Source organism: Lathamus discolor, chromosome 2 (assembly GCF_037157495.1).
Source record: "Lathamus discolor isolate bLatDis1 chromosome 2, bLatDis1.hap1, whole genome shotgun sequence".
In the NCBI taxonomy this organism is placed as follows: Eukaryota; Metazoa; Chordata; class Aves; order Psittaciformes; family Psittacidae; genus Lathamus; species Lathamus discolor.
The window spans coordinates 126080749-126100353 of record NC_088885.1 but is presented as its reverse complement, the minus strand read 5'-3'; the positions used below and the strand labels follow the sequence as shown (position 1 = coordinate 126100353).

The 19605-nt window shown below is 39.2% G+C and overlaps 1 protein-coding gene across 7 annotated transcripts in view; it reads left to right on the top strand.

The window, feature by feature from the left end:
- Positions 1–19605, top strand: part of NCOA2 (nuclear receptor coactivator 2) — a 194269-nt gene that overhangs the window by 165456 nt on the left and 9208 nt on the right. For all 7 annotated transcript variants that reach the window (XM_065668417.1, XM_065668416.1, XM_065668415.1 and 4 more), the window contains 9 exons: positions 735–944; positions 2993–3208; positions 3758–3887; positions 6342–6507; positions 8425–8703; positions 9561–9638; positions 10163–10397; positions 11757–11934; positions 14185–14383. In XM_065668417.1, coding sequence (XP_065524489.1) covers positions 735–944; positions 2993–3208; positions 3758–3887; positions 6342–6507; positions 8425–8703; positions 9561–9638; positions 10163–10397; positions 11757–11934; positions 14185–14383 — 1691 coding nt within the window. The remainder of the gene's footprint in view (positions 1–734; positions 945–2992; positions 3209–3757; positions 3888–6341; positions 6508–8424; positions 8704–9560; positions 9639–10162; positions 10398–11756; positions 11935–14184; positions 14384–19605) is intronic.

The window sequence follows — 19605 nt, the reverse complement described above, 5'->3', positions numbered from 1 at the left end:
CACTCATGGTCTGCAGCTCACTGTTCTGAGACACTGTGCAGTTTTCTTTGCAGAGGCTAAGAGCACAAAACACTTCAACAGAAGAAAATAGTTATATAAAGGTGACAGTAGCCATCATGTACAGTTCTGTTTACCAGAATATTATGGTGGTGGCACAGCTCTAATTCCATGCCACTTACTTGTGATTGCTGAATCATTGACGTATTTATTTTTATTCTACAAAAAAAAAAAAAAAAAAAAAAAAAAAAAAAAAAAAAGAGGGAGATGTAGAAATAGGGTTACAGGATCCAATATAGACTCAATCTGTCCTTAAATTTGATAACTTCTTCAGGGGCACAGCTTATGCTGGGAAACTTCAAAATAGAGATATTTCCTAACAATCTGCTGCAGGATGACATCTGCATGCAATTACAGTCCTACTAGGTATAAGATTAACTGGCACTAGTATGCATATCACATAATGGTATATTTTGCTGTACTGGCTCTTCTGTCAGTTAAATTGCATCATTTAAAGTTTTAAAAATCTATGTTATGTCTGTTTTAGTGTCAGAATGTTCCATTTTGAAATTTACATAAAAATGTCAAGGGATGTTTCTCAGACAGATATAGAGTGGGTAAGTCATCCAGCATTAAATAGCTCAGCCCAAGAGTTTCAAGTATGTTTGGGTTCTTTTTTTCTTTAACAAGCTTCCTTTCTTGTAACTTTGCTTTTTTTCTTTGCTCCTCCTGTCTAGCTTTTAATAACCCACGAGCAGGGCAACTGGGCAGGTTATTACCAAACCAGAACTTACCACTTGACATCACCCTGCAGAACCCAACAGGTGCAGGAACTTTCCCACCCATAAGAACGAGCAGCCCCTATTCAGTGATACCTCAGCCAGGACTGATGGGCAGGAATGAAGGACTGATAGGGAATCAAGGAACTTTAGGCAACAGCAGCGCAGGTAAGATGACTTTCCATTTTTTTTTTTTTCAAATATACTTGAGTAACAGAATATAGCATGCTTAACTTACTGTTATATATTGGGGTTATATAATGTTATAAATTGGGGTTATTACAAGCGCAGGTTATTCTAAGCACTTTCCGAGAAGTCTGGGGGAAAATCATGGGCTGTTATGTACTGGCATATTATTTTGAATTTCTGTTTCTGCATATTTTTGGTCCTGCTCTTTATGCACTGCTTTCCACCTACCTGAAATCTTCTAGATGAAACAGGGTATTGGCAATTATAGTTGGTTCTCATCAATGTTCCAGATTCATCTGTGGCTTACGTAACTAAAAATCCAATCTTTCTGCCTCAGAAAAGCAAATAAAAGAACCACTTGTCTCTAGAGGTAGTTCTTTGAAAACAAAATTATGTGCAATACAGTTGCCCTTATGATGTGTATCTTCACAGGCCTTGGTTTTGTCCTTGGTTAGCCTCCATTTATTAGCCTTAGTTTTCATTTTAAATTAAAGAAATGCTAATATTTTCATAATTTTTTGAAACTTAAACTTTTTGGGAACCATCAGATGTTGCAGTGGTATTGCCACTTGTCATGGAGTATGCCTGATCTGTGGTGCATTGATTTCTTCATGTTACCCTAATATTGTACAAAGGTACCACAGGGGATTTCACAAAAGAAGTCTGGCTGATTGACTTACTTCAACTAGTGCATAGTCTGAGTCTGTCCAAGTGTGCAGCAACGCAAAGAACTGAGTGAATAAATGGGTGTTTTAAGTCCTTTCAGATGGCTGTTCACTGTGAACATTTTATATTTAGCTTGCATCAGTCTTAAAAAAGACGTGCTGCCAGACACTAAAATATCCTATTTAAGCAGTTTAGAGGTCAACTTGTAGTCTTTCAAGTGCCCTATTACTTTCATGTTTTGTATACATATTAGAGGATGTTATTCATCTTATGTATACAAGTTAGAGTATTATCTGTGTTCCTGCCATTTGCTGTAGCACACCACATACTTCATCTGATGGAGTATGTACACAAATAGAACAAACCTGAGGATGTAACACTGAAGCAAATTTTGTACAGCAGCTGAAACAATGACCGTATTTATAGTTTTTTCTCCTTGATTATTTATCACCAAATGATTAAACTGAGTAATAATTGTTGTGTGGCTTTTAGTATTCATTTAAGGATGTTGCAAAATGCAACTGAGATCAGTAGTCCAGTCTGAAATCAGTGTTTTATCTACTGTCTTGACTCTATAAAATTGAAATGTTTAAATACTTGAATGTAAGTCTTTTTGACTTGCATTCATAGTTTGGGGTTTTTTTGTGTTAGGGTTTGGTTGGGGTTTTTTGGCTACTGTCAGAGTATAGTACTCTATATATTCCAAGTGTAAATAAACTGTATCAGCTGTTTACAGTAGATGTAGGAGGACTTCCCCTAAAATAACGGTAATGAACTTCAGCATCTATCGGAAAGTTCCTGTGAGTAATTTCCCTGCACTGTATATTGGTTCGAGATTGTCTGGGTGAGCCTTGACGCTAAGAAGTCTAAGAAGCCAAAAGATGTTTGCAGAATGTGAATTTAGATTCAATCCTTCTAATTTGTAAGTGTGTGTAGCGATAACATGTTGTTACTCAATTCTTCATTCTCACTTAGCGCTTGGAAAGTAAAGCATTGACAGACACATCAGCAAACGTGATTCATTTCCTGAGGAAGGAAGTTAGGCCTATCCACACACCCTCAGCACCTGTTGCAGACTGCATGTGGGAACACTTACTCTGAACAGCGTTTCAGAAATGATAAAAGGATCTTCCTCTTGTAAAATGTATAATAATCTCCAGTCCCTTGACTAAGCAGCATAAGGCATCATTCTATAGTGTTGCACATCTGGACGGGCAGTGGTGGTAGAACGTGCTTTGAGTGAAGCTGCTACATTTTTGTTGCTAAAAATGCAGCTCATCAGGCAGTGGTAATGCTACAGTGCTATGCTACAATGTTCTGAACCATGTGCCGGCACTCAAGTTTGTTTGGCTTTTGTGCAGGAATGATCAGTGGCAATGCCCCTCGGCCTGCCATGACATCTGGAGATTGGGGAAGCCAGGCTCCTGCTGTGAGGATGACCTGTGCGCCCACAGCTAGTGCCATGAACAGGCCAGTGCAAGCAGGCATGATCCGCAACCCCACGGCCAGCATCCCCTTGAGACCCAGCAACCAGCCTGGCCCAAGGCAGATGCTTCCATCTCAGGTCATGAATATGGGTAAGTCAGGGCACGTGTGGAGTTGGGTTTTTTGGCATGCGCTGGATTGTCAGGAGCAGAAAATAGAAAAAGGAAAAAGCAAACTAAAATCTTTCAATTATATATTTGATGAGAACTGTGTTCCACAGTGAAAGTTTCCTGTGGAAGTGGGGAGAAAGGTGTGTAACACTGACTTTTAATACATGTATTGACATGAACAATTTCTGCTACTCTGTAGCTCCACAGTGGTGTGGCCAAAGAAACAGGATATCATAAAGCAAGTACATTATGATACTGACTTTATATGCTGTCTTTTTTTCATGCTTATTAGTAGCTATGGTGTTGTATCTGCTATTTTATGGTTTTCAACCACTTTCAGAGCTCTCATGCTATTTTCTCAAATTTTAAGAGCAGTTTTTCACAAAAATTCGTAATACTTTTAATAGTGATGTTACTGATGGCTTGGTGGTTTTGTTTGCTTTTACTGTAACATAGATAATTTAATCGAAAGCATTAACACAAAAGTAGATTCTTGTCACAAAAGTTATATGGTTATTTTTCCTTGATTAGGGCCATCCGAATTAGAGATGAATATAGGAGGACCTCAGTATAGCCAACAACAGGCACCTCCAAATCAGACTGCACCATGGCCAGACAGCATCTTGCCTATAGATCAGGCAACTTTTGGTAATCAGAACAGGTGAGTCTTAGTGTCACATTAAAACATGGAAAGATTTCCCAGGCCTATAATTTATATACCTCAGGGAAACAAAGTTCTACATACCATTTTAATGCCTGCAGGCATTGAATGCAGGCCTGCATTATGCTCAGGAAATGTATACATGTTCCAGTAATACTTATAAATGCTTTCTTTGCCATGTAATGTGATGGAAGAGTTGGAAGTTCTGTATCACAGTGAAGTTTGGATATTTTTCAGTAGTAAATGGGGCGAGCATTGAAAAGAAAATTAAAAGGAAGCAGCTGGAAAAAAGTGTTTGAAGAAAGGTTAATCTTCTGACTAAATTTACTTATTTTTCATTATGAAAGAATGTCCAAAACTGCTATCTGTAAGTTTGTGTGTCATTTTCTCTGCTACTTTTTATGCTTTTCAAGCTGTTTCCTGGTGCTAATTCTCCCCTAGATAGGGTGCCCATCTAACAAAAGCACTGTTTGCATAACTTAATTATCCACTTAAAAAGGTACACCATAAAATAAAATACAGGACCACGTTTGGTCAGCAAATAATAGGCAGAGAATTCTTCCAAATGCATATCTCTGCATTTCTCACTTTGCATTTCTCAGTATTTCCTTGTAGCTGAAGATGGTGAAAAGAATTCCCATTGTGTTGCATCTGAAAGTAACCATATTTTGATCATTTACACACAGAGATGACAAGTTGCTCAGTGCTGCCATTTCCAGTTTTAGTAATCTCTGGGATTTGTATTTTTATAATCTGATTATTGTTATGAGTATTAAGTTTGATAAAATTAAATCGTGAGTAAAAATAATTCTTTTAGAGAAATATTAAACATTATCATTGTGGTATATAAACGAAATAGAGGAAAAAAACAAAGTCATTGTCATTATACAGAAATTTGGCAAATGTTTTAAACTTTTTCTTATTACATGTACTCATGTCCATATACGATTCGAGGGAGTTTTTTTGGCCAGCCTCATCAATGATTTTTCCAGATAGATCCCATCTTATAAGACATCTTTAAAGTCTGAAAACAATTTTATTCAAAGGATTTTTTTGTTGTTCTTCCCTTTTACTGATTTACTTTTCTATGATCCTGTGATTTACTGATTTATAAATGCATCTGTGAGATTTGTAGGCTCTGATTGATACATGAGATTGATTAATACTTTGTGATGTTTAAAGGTGCATCATATATATCCTTATTTTTATTTTTTACAGTCCAGGATCTAATTAAAAAGAATATGTTTTTGTTTTCTTCCCTGCCATCCTTTGCTTTTTTAAGTGTATAGCCTAACGATGCAGCTTTTTCCTTCTGCTTAGCTTTGGCATAGAGATTAGACTTCCATGGCAACCATATATCTCATTATGGAAGCTAAATACACAAACATGTTTCTTTGTTTTTCCAAACAGACATGTAAAAAGGGTTCACATATAGTGCTGTTTCCTCCCTCCATGTGTAACAGCTTTTGTTGTCTCTCAGTAATTATCTGGGATGAGATTCTTCCATGATATACATATAGTAGCTGCTCTTGCTTGCAAAATGCTTTGCTGTTTATATTTTCTCTTGTAGTCCTGGGCATGAAGTAGGGCTCGTGTGAACTGCAAAGCAAAAACATGTCATTTGGCTGCAGATAAGGTGTTGTTTCAGATTTAGTTTGTTTCTCGGTAAGTTTTATCCTTTAGGTTCAGGATAAACCTCTGTTCTGCCTTTGTAACTGAGAGTGTGCTTTGCATACAAATTCAGGGGTGAGGTAAGCAGGATTTATAGAGCCAGCACACTTTGCTTGACAGTATCCAAATTCTTGCTGACACCCTTCTGAGGCACATTTCCAAGTGCATAAACTGGTACCCAAGTGTGCAGTTCCATAAGATGGGTTGAGCTGATGCAGTGTTTTGCTGCAAACAAAAAGGCAAATGTCCTTTTCTCCCTGCTCCCTCCTGCTTCTGGCTAGCTCTTCCAGATGTTTGGTTTGTGTAAGCTCAGTCCTTGGGACCTTTCTGTGATCTCTTTGCCCTGCATAGGCTGATAGAAAACCGGTTAAGAAAAGTGTCAGGGGAAATAAATTCTTCTACTTGTGATATTTAACCTAACATCTGAAATTTAAAGTTACAATTAGTTAAAAATTCTTTAATCTTCCATGTTCAGTGGCTATATGCTGACTTTGTTCCTCTGCTGACCCTGTAATATGAAAAAGCCACTTGAATGTACCTTTGGTGTGCTTGCTTACTTGTTGGATACACCGTGCTTGTAGGGTCTTGACAGGCATTAACCATGGAATTTAGTTATTTCTTTGGGTAGCCTAACTTTCATCCAGAACAATTTGCTAAACGAAATTGGCAGAGATTAAAACAGTTTCTGTCTCCACTTGTTAGTTCAGTTTGAATACTAATCCTCTGATACTATTTCATGGGTTTCAGCAGCTGTTTACCAATGCTGTGTTCATGTTTTCACAGGCAACCATTTGGCAGCTCACCAGATGATCTCTTGTGTAATCATCCTTCATCAGAGTCACCAAGTGATGAGGGTGCTCTCCTGGATCAGCTTTACATGGCATTAAGGAATTTTGATGGTTTAGAAGAAATCGACAGGGCTCTAGGAATACCAGAACTAGTCAGCCAGGTATATTGGGCATTGCACTGCATGTGTTAGGTTGTTGTGTTTAAACGAGATGTTGTCAAGGTAGAGGTAAAATGTGTGTTGAAGAAGGGGAATAAAAAACTCTTCTTGCAAGCTAGTATGGAGTTACATATTTTGGTGGGACTCTGTCTAATGGCTTAGTGTAACCTGAAAAGCTTCCTTCAGCCCCAGGTTTAATCTTTCCCCTGACACCTTCATCTAGCTTTCCTCCTGACTTGTGCTGAGCCACTAGGCTTCATGCGACTAACCTGACCAAAACCAAAAAACCTAACTGGTTTCTACTTATATGGTGGTCAGAGGAACAGCCATGTGGGAGAAAGGCAAGGCTGCAGTAAGCAACAAGGTATAGGAAAGGTGAAAAACAAGGAATATGAAGACCTCGGAACAAAGGAGCAAGATCAAGACCTTTGTGCGATGGGGGCGACCAGCTTTTGGATGAGCAAACCTGTAACCTGTAATTTCACCCATAGTTTTTTCCCTTAGTTAATTAATGTGTGTTAAGGGATGAATTTCACCTGAAGAAGCTTAAACACTTAAAACTGAATTTCTTTTTAATAACGAACATGCTTCCTAAACTTCCCAGCATGAAATTGTTCTATTCTTTTTCATCCTTTCTTTTCTCCTCACAGCTATTTTTGTTGTGTTCCAGCCAGTTCTTGTCCATTTCAGTTCTCAGTGGTGCAAAAAAAATGTAGTAAAAAAGATTTTAGGGAAAAGTTGGGTTTTGATGTTTCTGGCATCAAAATTTTGTTTCCAAAACCAGCTGTACATGTCTCTGTAATGATTTAATATTCTCAGAGCCTAGAATACCCATTTCATTTCCCAGCACTCATCAGCACCCTGAGCGTAACTTCTGAACTAGTTCTGCATTTTAGATATGAAATAGAACCAATTAAGTCCTGCCTTGAACATGAGAGAGCTATCTCCAAGCCTATTTGGTACAACACAGAAGGTGTTAAGATGGAGATACAATTCATTGGTGAACTTCAATTGCAGTGTGAAACTTTCATGCAATATTACATAGCTTTTGAAACATCACCACCAAAAAAATATGAATACTGCTTTATTTCAAGCTAAGAGGTAAATATATTTCTATTTAATTAGAATCTCAGTGGAAACAGTTGAAGAGTTTTGCAAATAAGAGAACTGTCACATATTAGAACATGCTTTTTAAAATAGCCATAAAACATTTTGTAGGAGCTTACCGTTTTTCTTTCATAATTGTGCTGAAATTTAGAGTAACTTGATTTCCAAGGTCAGCATGGAATAAGCTATAAAATTATTCTGGCTAGAGCAAATATTAGGGGAGTATCTAGAATGGAGTTTAGAATTGTGTTAGCCTTTTTATGCTAATGGATAATCAGTTTGTGCTAAAGTGCCCTGAAAGAATTAGGCATTCTGTTCAGATTAGCTTCTGTAATAGTTTCAGGCATCTTTATTTGAAGCCATTATTTTGTTTAAAGATACTGATAAAAATTTACTTGTTCATTTGTAACGTCTTTGAATTTATCTCAGAATCAGTGACAGAAATATGCTGCCATCATTTCATTTACAGATTTTTATATAGCGTTTCTCATTTCAGGTTTTCATTTGTTAGCAGAATGATACAAAGGCTATGTTAAGAACATGACAAAGATTATGGGTCTTTGTTAAAAAAAAATAAAGGGAAAATAAAAGGAGAGAAGGAATTTGTCCCCATCAGTATGTTTTGGCACTCAAAAATACAATGCTATTTATTTGTAAGTTTTATATTTAGGTAAAGACAATTTATGTAATTTTCTGCTTCAAAACATTCACATCCTAGAAGGTCGGTTTTGTAGGGTGGCTGTGTTAGTCTCATAAAATCTTGTGAAAAGCCATATCCCACCAACTATTTCTACTGTTCACGTATTTCTGCAGAGCCAAGCTGTTGACCCCGAGACCTTCTCCAGCCAGGAGTCGGGCATGCTGATGGAGCAGAAGGCTCCGGTGTTCTCCCAGCAGTACGCGGCGCAGGCGCAGATGGCACAGGGCAGCTACGCACCCATGCAGGACCCGAGCTTCCATGCCATGGGGCAGCGCCCGGGGTATGCAGCCCTGCGCATGCAGCCCCGGCCCGGCCTGCGGCCCGCCAGCATCGTGCAGAACCAGCCAAACCAGCTGCGGCTCCAGCTGCAGCACAGGCTCCAGGCACAGCAGGTACAACCCCTTCCATGCCTGGTTCCACACCAGCACAGGCGCCTCTCCTTAGTGGCACCTACTGTCAGCTCGCTGCAGATAGACCAGGTCTTAAGTGTGTACCCTGTTTACTTACAGCCTCATTCCACTTCTAAACACTAGCCATCATGAGTTTTGCTGAGGTGGTACCTTGCACATTCTCTGCTTTGATCTTTTTTTGCATCTTTCTGTTATTTTTTCTATAATGCTCGGCAAAAATGTGCCTAGTAGTTAAGCCTAGTCTCACTAATTCTTTGAGCAAGGCTACAGTGATGCTTTTTGTTATACAACTCTTTCTGTTTGTTATATCTTGGCTCTTCCAGCAATGTAAATGCTTTTATTGCTGCCCGTTACCTACATCCTTTCTTTTTCACTTGGCCTTGATCTGCTTTTGAGGATCATTTTAAGTTGTTGTTTCTTGTTTCATTTTTATATAAATAGGTTTATAGTGCTGTAAATAAGATATCAGTGCTTTTCTAGTGGAGCAAGAAAGATCATTTCTACCTTCAAACATCAGGATAGGGTCTAATTCAGAGTAAACCTCAACAGTCCAGTCCAAACTCAAAAGGAACAGGAACTGTAAAGGTAACATGTTTGGTAAATCAGCTTAGTGCCCATGTTGTTACTTGTAGTGTATTATCTCCTTAAGATACAGGATCCTATGAATAATAATAGGACTTGAGCAGGAAAACTACACCCAGCTTAAATATGTAAAACTAAGTACTCAAACCAGCTGATGGGAAAGTAAATGCATATACCTCTGTATATAAAATTTCCCTTTTCTTGTTTTCCTTCTAAAAACTTTTGGGGTTTGGTGTTGGGTTGTTTTCTTCCTTTAGAATCGGCAGCCACTGATAAATCAGATCAGCAGTGTCTCCAATATGAATCTGTCTTTGAGACCTGGAGTGCCAACACAGGTAAAAGAAATAGCACTTAAAAAAAATTATTTTGTTTTCTTCTTTCTCCCCCCAGTTAAATACAGTAATAATGCTATGTACTAAATCCACGACAACCAATTCTAAAGCTTTAATGCAAATGATGCAGTCTGTATGATAAGAAGTATTTTACTCTTTTATTTCCAAGAATCTTTCCTATATTTACATGGGGTGGCTAGTTATTTACTAGAGATATAACTGCATTTTTAACCAAGCTTCTCATTTCCTAAAGATGTGGGTTTTTTAAATGAGCTATTAAATTTGCAATTACAAATCACTGCAACATTAAACACTGGTGTTTTTTCACTTCTTGACTCTTGCACTGTTGGAAGTCTTTCCCAGAAGAAGTATTAATAGGATTATTTTCTCCCATTCTATATTATTGTTACTTCCGTGGTGGGGGTAAAAAGAGCTGGAATCTTCCAGATTGCTCTAGTGGAGATGCCTCCACTGGTCAGCTGGCCTTAGGAGGGGTTATTGATATGTGTTGGTGGTTCTCCCTCCAGGGCCCTATCAACGCGCAGATGCTGGCACAGAGGCAGCGGGAGATCCTGAGCCAGCACCTGCGGCAGCGGCAGATGCAGCAGCAGCAGGTGCAGCAGCAGCGGACGCTGATGATGCGAGGGCAGGGCTTGAACATGACCCCCAGCATGGTGGCCGCCGGTGGCATACCAGCAACCATGAGCAATCCGCGGATCCCGCAGGCAAACACACAGCAGTTTCCATTTCCTCCAAACTACGGTACTGGTTCCACCCCCCAAGGGCATGTCAGCAGTCCTTGCTCCTCAGTGTCCTACCCAGCGCTGGGTCCAAGCTATCCTCACACATCCTCTTGCCTGATTCCCTGGGAATGATGGGAAACATGGAGGGTTGGACCCCTTGGGATGCAGTATAGTGCCTTTCCACTTTTCCTAGCTCTGGTACCACATATTCTCCAAGCACCGCTCTTTTTTGCGCAATAGCAGAAGTGTGATGTGTGTGTTTGTTTATAGTTATATGCAGATAAAAGTGTGTATGCACACATCAACACACGTGTATGTGTTGGCTTGGGGGACTCTGAATTTAGACTGAACTGAACCAGCTTATATGATAAAAGTGCAAATGAAGATAAAGATGCCAATTGTTGTTGGCCGGAAGCATAAAGTGACCAGAAACAAAGCTGTACCTAATCTTTTTCATTTTTATAATGAGATATTGCTTAAATATCAGATTCTTCCACAAGAAATATAATTCTTCATGTGTACATTATCATGTAAAATTAACAACTATTGAATTTCAATATTAAAAATTCTATTTCAGATAAAGCATTCTTTTCCATGTCCCTATACCTGTGTGTAATACAGTGGTAAATACCATTTTGTTTGTACGTTTTACAAAGCTGCACACCACTTTGTTCTGGGGATGCATGTGGCACTTACCTCCACACAGTTACTGTTATACAGCTTCTTTATTTATAAGTATTGTATAAGCTGTATTACAGTTAAATTTTTAGTTATGTGCAGGTTCTGCTGTTATAGCAAATCATGTCCATCCAGTTCTAAATTTGCTATCTACTCTTCCTAATCTTTTATCCTTTACACCAGTTTCTAAATTATAATAGTGCTTTCCCTCCATGTATTAGTAGTTACTTTATGCACATGAATTATGTTTTCATTTTATGATATAGACAGAGATACAGGGAAGTTAAGTCACACAGACAGTGAATATAAGGATAGCCTTCATACCACCTGATTCTTACTCCAGCATTGAGTGACTTGTTTCTCTTGAGTATGCTGTTTGTGATGAACTTAAAACAGACTAAACTGAATAAAAAAATTGCCAGTGTTTTTCTTTGGGTCTGTAGAGGGGACAGACCACTTGTGTGATTGATTAGAGCACACAGGTAGTCAACATACTTCGGCAAAATTATATTTTTAAGGTCATACATACAGTATTAGTTGATATGTCTTGCTTGCAATCTAGATGCAAGATTAAGACACAAGGTTATAGGTTCCAGATGAGTTAAGTAGGACTGTGTAAAGACATGTCTGCAGGTATGAGCTCTTGGCTTCTTTTAACTCTGAACGTACAGTGGCTAAATTTTTCATTGTATTTTTTCAGGTATTAGTCAGCAGCCCGATCCAGGCTTCACAGGGGCCACCACTCCTCAGAGTCCACTGATGTCCCCAAGACTGGCTCATACTCAAAGCCCCATGATTCAGCAGTCTCAGGCTAATCCTGCCTATCAGTCCTCTACAGAGATGAACGGGTGGGCGCAAGGGAATATGGGTGGAAACAGGTACATCTAGTCAAACCCTGTGTTTTATGTAATTCTTTGCTTGGTTGGTTGTTTGGTTTTAACTGGCTATCCTAAAAGAAATTTCTTCTCAATTTGGCTAGTCAAATCGGTTTAAATTCTGTCTTCATACAAGGCAGAGTGAGTGCATACCTAAAAGACCTGCATCCACACAATGCATTGCTTTGTCTTGTGATAACTGGTAAAACACTGTGTCCTTGAGAAGCATCTCTGCTGCACAGTGAACTCCAGTCCCTAACATTTGTGTGGATGCAGTTCTTTTGCAAATGACTTTCATGTTATGCTCCCGCACTGCTTTCCACATGGCTGGATCAGCTGAGCCAGAGCCTATACATTCCCTACTGCTCCAGAATTGGGGTGATTGGATTATCACCTCCCACTTTAAGCGCTGGAGTGCAACCAGGTTCAGTCCATTAGTGCTTGCACGTACTGGGGGGTCAGCATATAACTGTCATTCTCTGAGAGCATCATAGCATGCCTGACACATGCAGTCACCTTTTCAGTTGAGACCCCAGTTGGTATAGCTCTAATAATCAGACTGTCCACATTAAATGGGTTGGATGTTGAACACTATCAGTAGGCAGCAACAAGGTTCCAGGTGGCAATGATATGCGCTTTTCAGTGGAAGACAGGAGGAGCTATCAGGTTGGTGTATAACCTCTATCACTTGACGCTGAGGTTCACAGAGTTGTCTCTAGCATAGTGCTTTTGTCATCCTGAAGTTCTCAGGCTGCTCTTACTATCCCAGCCAAGCAACAAATATTTTTCCTGCTGGTTGATAAAGATTTAATAAACCCAAAGTACCAGTGCTTCAGTGATGAGGCTGATCCAAATGAAGTTCCCCTTAAAGCAACTGATTTATCTCTTATCATCATCCTTGTCCATGCCTCTTCGTCATTGTCTTCCTGAAGCATCTGCAGGAGGCATAGCTCCCACTGTCATGGCTTCTGCTGAAGTGGCAGCAGGGGCAGCTCGGTAAGACTAAAGGCTGGCTTGCTGAACTGCAGCTCTACTGCAGAGACATGTCAGATGCGTTTACACAAGCCACTGAGTATTCACAATGATCTGTAGTGTACTGTTTCAGCCATCCAGATAACAACTTAAAAATGGGGTTAGGTGGCCTGAAAAGACATGGAATTGGAAGGAAGAGAATGGTGGGATTCTCCAAGTTTGGTCCTGTGCCCAGAATGCCACTGCACTCCACCAAGTCTCACAGTGCACAGCAATAACCTAATGGACTACCTAAGTGCAAGGCTGAGTGTTAACCCTGAAAGATTTCCTGAGCTGTGGAAGAATTGCTTCACAGGGAAGTAAAAGTCAGACGTTGATACAGAGGTGGTTACTGCATGCCATCTGACACACGTCCCTTCCACAATATTTTAGTCTTATGCAGGTCCTCTAAGCTGATAAATTGTCAGTAATAATTATTTCACTGACTGTTGAATTATGCTCAAAGAGTCGAAAAGACTGGTGTATAAACAGTGAAGACTGTTTTAGGAAATGTAACAATCTCTCCTATGACTTCTGAGATAACGAGAAGGAAGATACTACCCAGAAAGCACTTGACTTTGGATAAAACCTGGGATGAGTTCTTCCACAGTTACTCCTCCTTAAGTTGTTCTGAAATGGCCTTAAAGTAACACAGAGGGTAATTAATTTAGACTTTATATTGTTTCTTACAGTGTCACATTTTCAAAACCTGATGCTAAGATTTTGTAAATAGATTTCTGCACAATTGCATGTCTCTATTTGTGAGCCCACTTCCCATAACTGTATGTACAAATCTGATATTCGTATGTGCAAACACCTCTTTTGCAAAAAGACAGTTATTAGGCCAGGTCCAATTTCAGCTCAACAGTCCTGTGCTGTGCTGACACTGAGGGGAGAAAAAGGTGTTTCCTTTCTCTCCAAAAATTACTTTCCCAAACACATTTAGGATACATACACAGCCCATTTAGACAGCTAATTGGCTGTTATTGCACATGCATAACAGATTTGTACTCTGCCATAGTTTCATACACAAAGGCATGCATTTTTGTGCACAGACGTGGAACCTTAAATTTTGAAAATCTGGTAGACATTAATGTATCCAAAACCTAGTTTTTCCTTTGAAGTTGGAATAAATGACAGTATATATCAATTCTAGCTTAAGATATATTAAAAAGAAAATAGTTTCTTAGTGGCTTCAGCATTCTAAGTCTGACACACTGCTTTTTCCATTCCTTGCTGTAGCATGTTTTCACAACAGTCCCCACCACATTTTGGGCAGCAAGCAAGCACCAGCATGTACAACAATAACATGAACATCAGTGTATCCATGGCAACCAACACAAGTGGTATGAACAACATGAACCAGATGACAGGGCAGATCAGCATGACCTCAGCGACCTCTGTGCCTACATCAGGGTTGTCCTCCATGGGTCCTGAGCAGGTGAGAATTTAAGGATGTGAGATGATAGACAGAGGATTTGCTTTGACTTTGACAGTTTTTCAGGTCTGCTGTGTTGGGCTGTAACTGCTGTAAGCCATTACATTTCTTATACTAGTTTTCTTGAGAAATGATGCTGATAAAAAGGCTTTGGTTTTAGCTCTGCACTCAGATAACCAACATGACCAATGAGATAGAGAGCACTTTTACATCTAAATCTCCAATTTTGACCTAGCACCGCTGTAGATAGCACATGCAGTTGCTCCTGGACTTCCATGGAAAGTGTGTGCTGATCTAGCTCCTGTCCTCAGTAGGCAAGTTTCCGTAGTGCAGCTGTAGGTCACCAGTGGCCTTGCTAATTTTCTCAGCAGTAGAGGCTAGGACTGAATGGCAGGCAGCTGTTTCCCAGAGGTAAGAGTGAATGATGCTTCCAGTGTGTGAAAGATGCTTCCATAGCCGCTGCGTGTGTAGTACCAGACAATAGGCAGTCAACTTCAAGAACTATCAAGCTGGCATGAGGACAAGATCCACACTCTTGTTAATGTGGTGCATATAGAATAGGTTGTTGAATCAATAGGTAAGTAACCTGTTCTTTTCTGCTGAGAGGTTTACATACTCTGTTTTGTTCGAGATTGCTGCTTAGGGTATCAGAAATAAGGAAAATAGCATTTCCATTTGTTGACCTGCAATTAAACTCACACAGTGCATTAACGAGTATATGACAAACAAGTCCTCTTAATTAACAGGTTCATGTTCGTTTCAGAGCTGAATTCCCATTTGTTCAAAACACAGGCTTGAAATTATGGACTTTTCTCAGAAATGTTGGTAGGAAAGTACCTCTTGTGTCTTCAGGCAGCCTCTGCTGCTATGGTGGACAATACTGTAAACCTTTTTTCTGAGACCATAACATTCCAGTTTAAAGCTGATTATATTATTAGCTTGTTAATGTGTGTCCTTTCTCTAGCCTAAGTTAGATAAGAGTATTTACTTCTCCAATATTGTCCTTTAGCTCAAATAGTTCTTTTCTCTTCTTGTATTTTAAAAAGAGCCTTTCAATCAAAATGATTTTGTTGCGGTTTGAGAGTGTTGGATTGGATTGTTTTGGTTTGGGTTTCTTGAAGTTTTTCTTGTAAGTTAAACAAGCCACAGTGTTTCAGTCTCTTCTTGTAGGCTTCAAATTCCCTTTCCTTTTCTGCACCTGTTGCAGTTTGAATGAGTATTTCCTAAGTGCAGAGCCATGTGCGTAACACTAGTTCTTCCCCGTTTCTCTTGGAATACTCTAGACAGATATAGCCCCAGATCACATTTGTCTTTTACAGCTGCCACATACTGGTGACCTGAAGTAATTTTGATACTCCCAGATCTGTCACCTTCTCCGATATTCCCAGTTGCTAAGCCCAATTATAGCCCACTTTATTGTTATTATTATTATTCTCAAGTACATACTATTGCACACATTTAATGTAGTGAAATCAAAAAAGAAAAGAGTGGGGATTTGAAGGTAACAACCCAGTCTGACTTCTCAGCATGCCCATACATAGAAAGATCTGGTTTTATTTCAAAGATGTCCCTGCAGACTACTGTTTCCACTGGCACAGTTGTCGCACTGCTTTTCCTTCCTGTTAGGTACAAGATCTTGTTTCAAGACAGCATTTATCTAACTTCAGTAAGTGAATAGTCTGAGGTTCTTCATCCATCTCAACATGTGTTTTTCAGGCTGTCCGTCCCTTTTGTAGATCTACTTTAAACTCCACTGTTGTAACCTCTTCTAGGAGTATGAATAGAGTAACCAGAGACAGTGATTTAACTGTGAGTGCTGTGTACAGTCAAGTTCTGCTTGTAATTTCTATTTCAATACATGGGATGCCTTGGCTCTGTTGGTGACAAAGTCGCACTGGGGAGCACATACTGAAACCCTTATAATGATCCCTAAATCCTCAGCACATTCGACATAGACGAAACCTGCAGTCTTTTTTCCGAAATGTATTGCCTTCCTTTTGTCTACATCAAATTGAATTTCTCTAGATTGAGTCTGTTTAACCAAAGTGCTCTGGCTCATTCTGTATCAGTAACCTGTTATCTTCCTGATTTACCACCACAGCACTGTGTCATCTGCAGACTCTGCAAGCAAATGTTTCATGCTCCATCTAGGTCAGAGGTGGCCAACTGACAGCTGGGGAGCCATTTCTGGGCCACAAGACAATACTTTTTAGTCCTCAGGAATGTTCGCTGTGCTGCTTTACATTATCCTTTCTGAGAGACCTGAGTAAAAAGAATGTATATTTAAATACAAAAATTGATAATATTTTTCTGTTTTCAGGGCACAGTGTTTTACAGTTTGGCACATTTATTTAGCAATTAACTTAGGCTGTGCCAAACTTTTTCTTGTAACATGATTTTCAAAATTACTACATTTTCTTTAATTCTGCTGACTGTTGCCATTTCATTCATTCTCTGGGGTTTTTTTTACACTGTCACCTACACTTTTACTTACTTATTCAATGCCAATTTTTGTTCCATAACACATAATTTTAACTTCACATGCTCATCTCTTTCTAACCACAGTGAGTAACATTGGTACACAAAAAATGTATACTAGCTTTTGAAAACAGTTTAACACTTCACATGTTGTTGGATTGTTTTGGAAGTCATATGTATTACCTGTTAGTAAAAACCTATGCCTGGGTACATTTACCTAGTAAGAAGCAGGTATATTACTTTCAGTACCAAACAGTTTGGTTTGGCTTTGTCTCCTGTCTCTTTGTGACACTGTACTGCATCACACAGACATACCCAGAGTTCAGAAATACTAAGTTTGTTGTTTATCTGCTCATACTTGTGTATCTCCAACATACCTTGTTTACTACCTAGGCTCCTGGCATCACCAAGTAAAAAAATTAACTTTATGCCCAAAATTTACTTGCTATTTATGATGCTAACAGACTCTTTTATGTGCTACAGGGATCAGACCTTGTCTTATTAACATCTTCTTCCCCATAATGGTACAAAAGTTCTTCAGGCTGCTCTTACTAGTGTGTCTTCTAGGAAGCTGTTACCAGGAACCCTGTCAGGTCTGCAGGTCCCCTCTTTCCAAAACCGCTTCCCCAGGCATTGAGGAAGTTTAAACCTTCCTGGTGTTACACCATTCACACAACTTACTGTTTCCTTATCCTCATTTTCTTGTTCACACAAGGGACTCTTGCCATGTTTGTTCCTATTGTTTATTTTGCATCATGGATCTGTGTTGTTTACTGAACTATCAGAGAAAAAGGTTGAAACCCATGCATGAGGCTTTTCAATATATGAAATAAACCCCTGTCGAGATGTCCACTCCACGCAGATGTTTATTAATTTGCACAGAGTAGTACTTCCCGGGCATCTACAAAGAGTTAGCTTGAAACAGTATTTTGATTTTGTTCAGCATGGATGAGAGGAGCCCTGGAGCGGTAGCAAACTTTTCTTATTAGACACCTTGTATGTACTTTTGCTTTATTATCAGGAAAGTGTATTGATGTGTTAATCGCACAGGAAGTGCAAAACATCTACTGTCTTGTTTTAGTCAGATTTCATATCTGGTAACACCACTTGACTTGTCTTCAGAAAATTATAAAACCCCTTCCATTTCTCTGTCTTTTTCCATACTTTTCTAATTGCATTGTTACTGCAGTCAGAACAGTTAATGTGTGAATGCGGGGTGTTTTGTTTCAAGGAGTTCTGAGGTAAATGTAATATAACAAAACAGTAGATTTAGGGGTTTTTTGTATCTGATACCATTCCAATCAGGATTATTGCATTGTCACTGGTAAAGAGATCCTGTGATAGGAACTTCACTGATGCCTTTGCTGCTTTTGTGGCGTGCATCCTGGAATCATCTTCTTTACCCATACCTGTCCTAACTGCCACAATGCAAATCATGCAGTCATCTTTTTGTTCCAAAACTGCTGATGACTCAGTATGCAGTCTTTTTATTTATGCTTTTTATTTTTATCTTCCTTTGTCTACTGAGCAAATAGAAAAGGTATTTGTGCCTGTGCATTCTGATGAATGCTGAATAATAGCAGAAAACACTTTCCAAACATGGATTCTGTTGCTTAGTCAAATGCACATAATAAAGCTGCAAAGCTGTCTGCCTGCTTTCTTTCTGAGCAAATTAGTGTGGTTCTCATCCTTTCTGATTTGAATTTTCACATTTAGGTTTAAAAATCTGCCCATTTTTATTAAGAAGCAGAAAGCATCACTCAGAGTCTTGCAGAATTTAATCAATTTTTTTTCAGAGTTGAAAGTTCCTATAGCAAAAATATTTGAACTTTTGAACCTTTCCTACTGAACTGCAGTCTTGTCTCTGGCAGTGCTTGAAACCAGCTCTTTAGGTGGTTGCATGGGACTGTGTTTAGCTTTATGACATTTTGCAAAATTGGTGAATATCAGCAGAAACAACAGTCAGGAGGACCTGAAAGGAGAAGACTTTGGTGTGGTAAATTCAAGACTGTCTCCCCACCTTGCTGCAGCAGGTTGTTGTAGCTGAAGCAAAGTAGTGCAGTGGCAGAATCTCCTCTTATTTACAATGTAAGTCTCATAAGGGGCAGGTGACACAGAAAACATCTTTTTTCTTCCAACAAAATCTGGAGGGGCACATCTTTGCTATTAGTATCCATTTAGTCTGAAAGAAGTAACAAAGAGAACCGAGTCAACAAAGACTCCCTTGGAAGAGGTTTCTTTCCCTGTGAAACTGCTAAGGAAAGCTCGATTTTTTAGTATTTCAGAACCTTGCTGAAGGGCTGCGTTTTGTATTTTGTACCAGTTCCTACATGGTGAGATTAATCCTTTGATTAAGAAAGCAATGCTGTAAATTTGGCAAATCTCGCTTTCCACATAACTAGCATGACAGACCCTTTGGTTGTGCAGAAGTACACAGTTTCAATACTTTCCTGTGGCTGCATTCAGAAAATTGTTGAGATCATACTTTTAGGAAAGCATGCTGCTGCACGTTTTCCCATTTAATGCTATCTTTCTCCCATTGCTTACAAGCAGAAAAATAAGTGTCATTAAAACTAAGTCAATAGGTGGTGTAATTCAGCTTGCATGTTATCTCATCAGGGTTTGAAAAGATTGTGTCGTGGTTTGCAAGCAGAAAAGCTGTGTGTGTTGAGGTTAGGAAAGTAGTTACGTGTTTCTGCTTTCAGGACTTTCATGGCAGGCACGTCCTCTTCAGATAATACTGACCT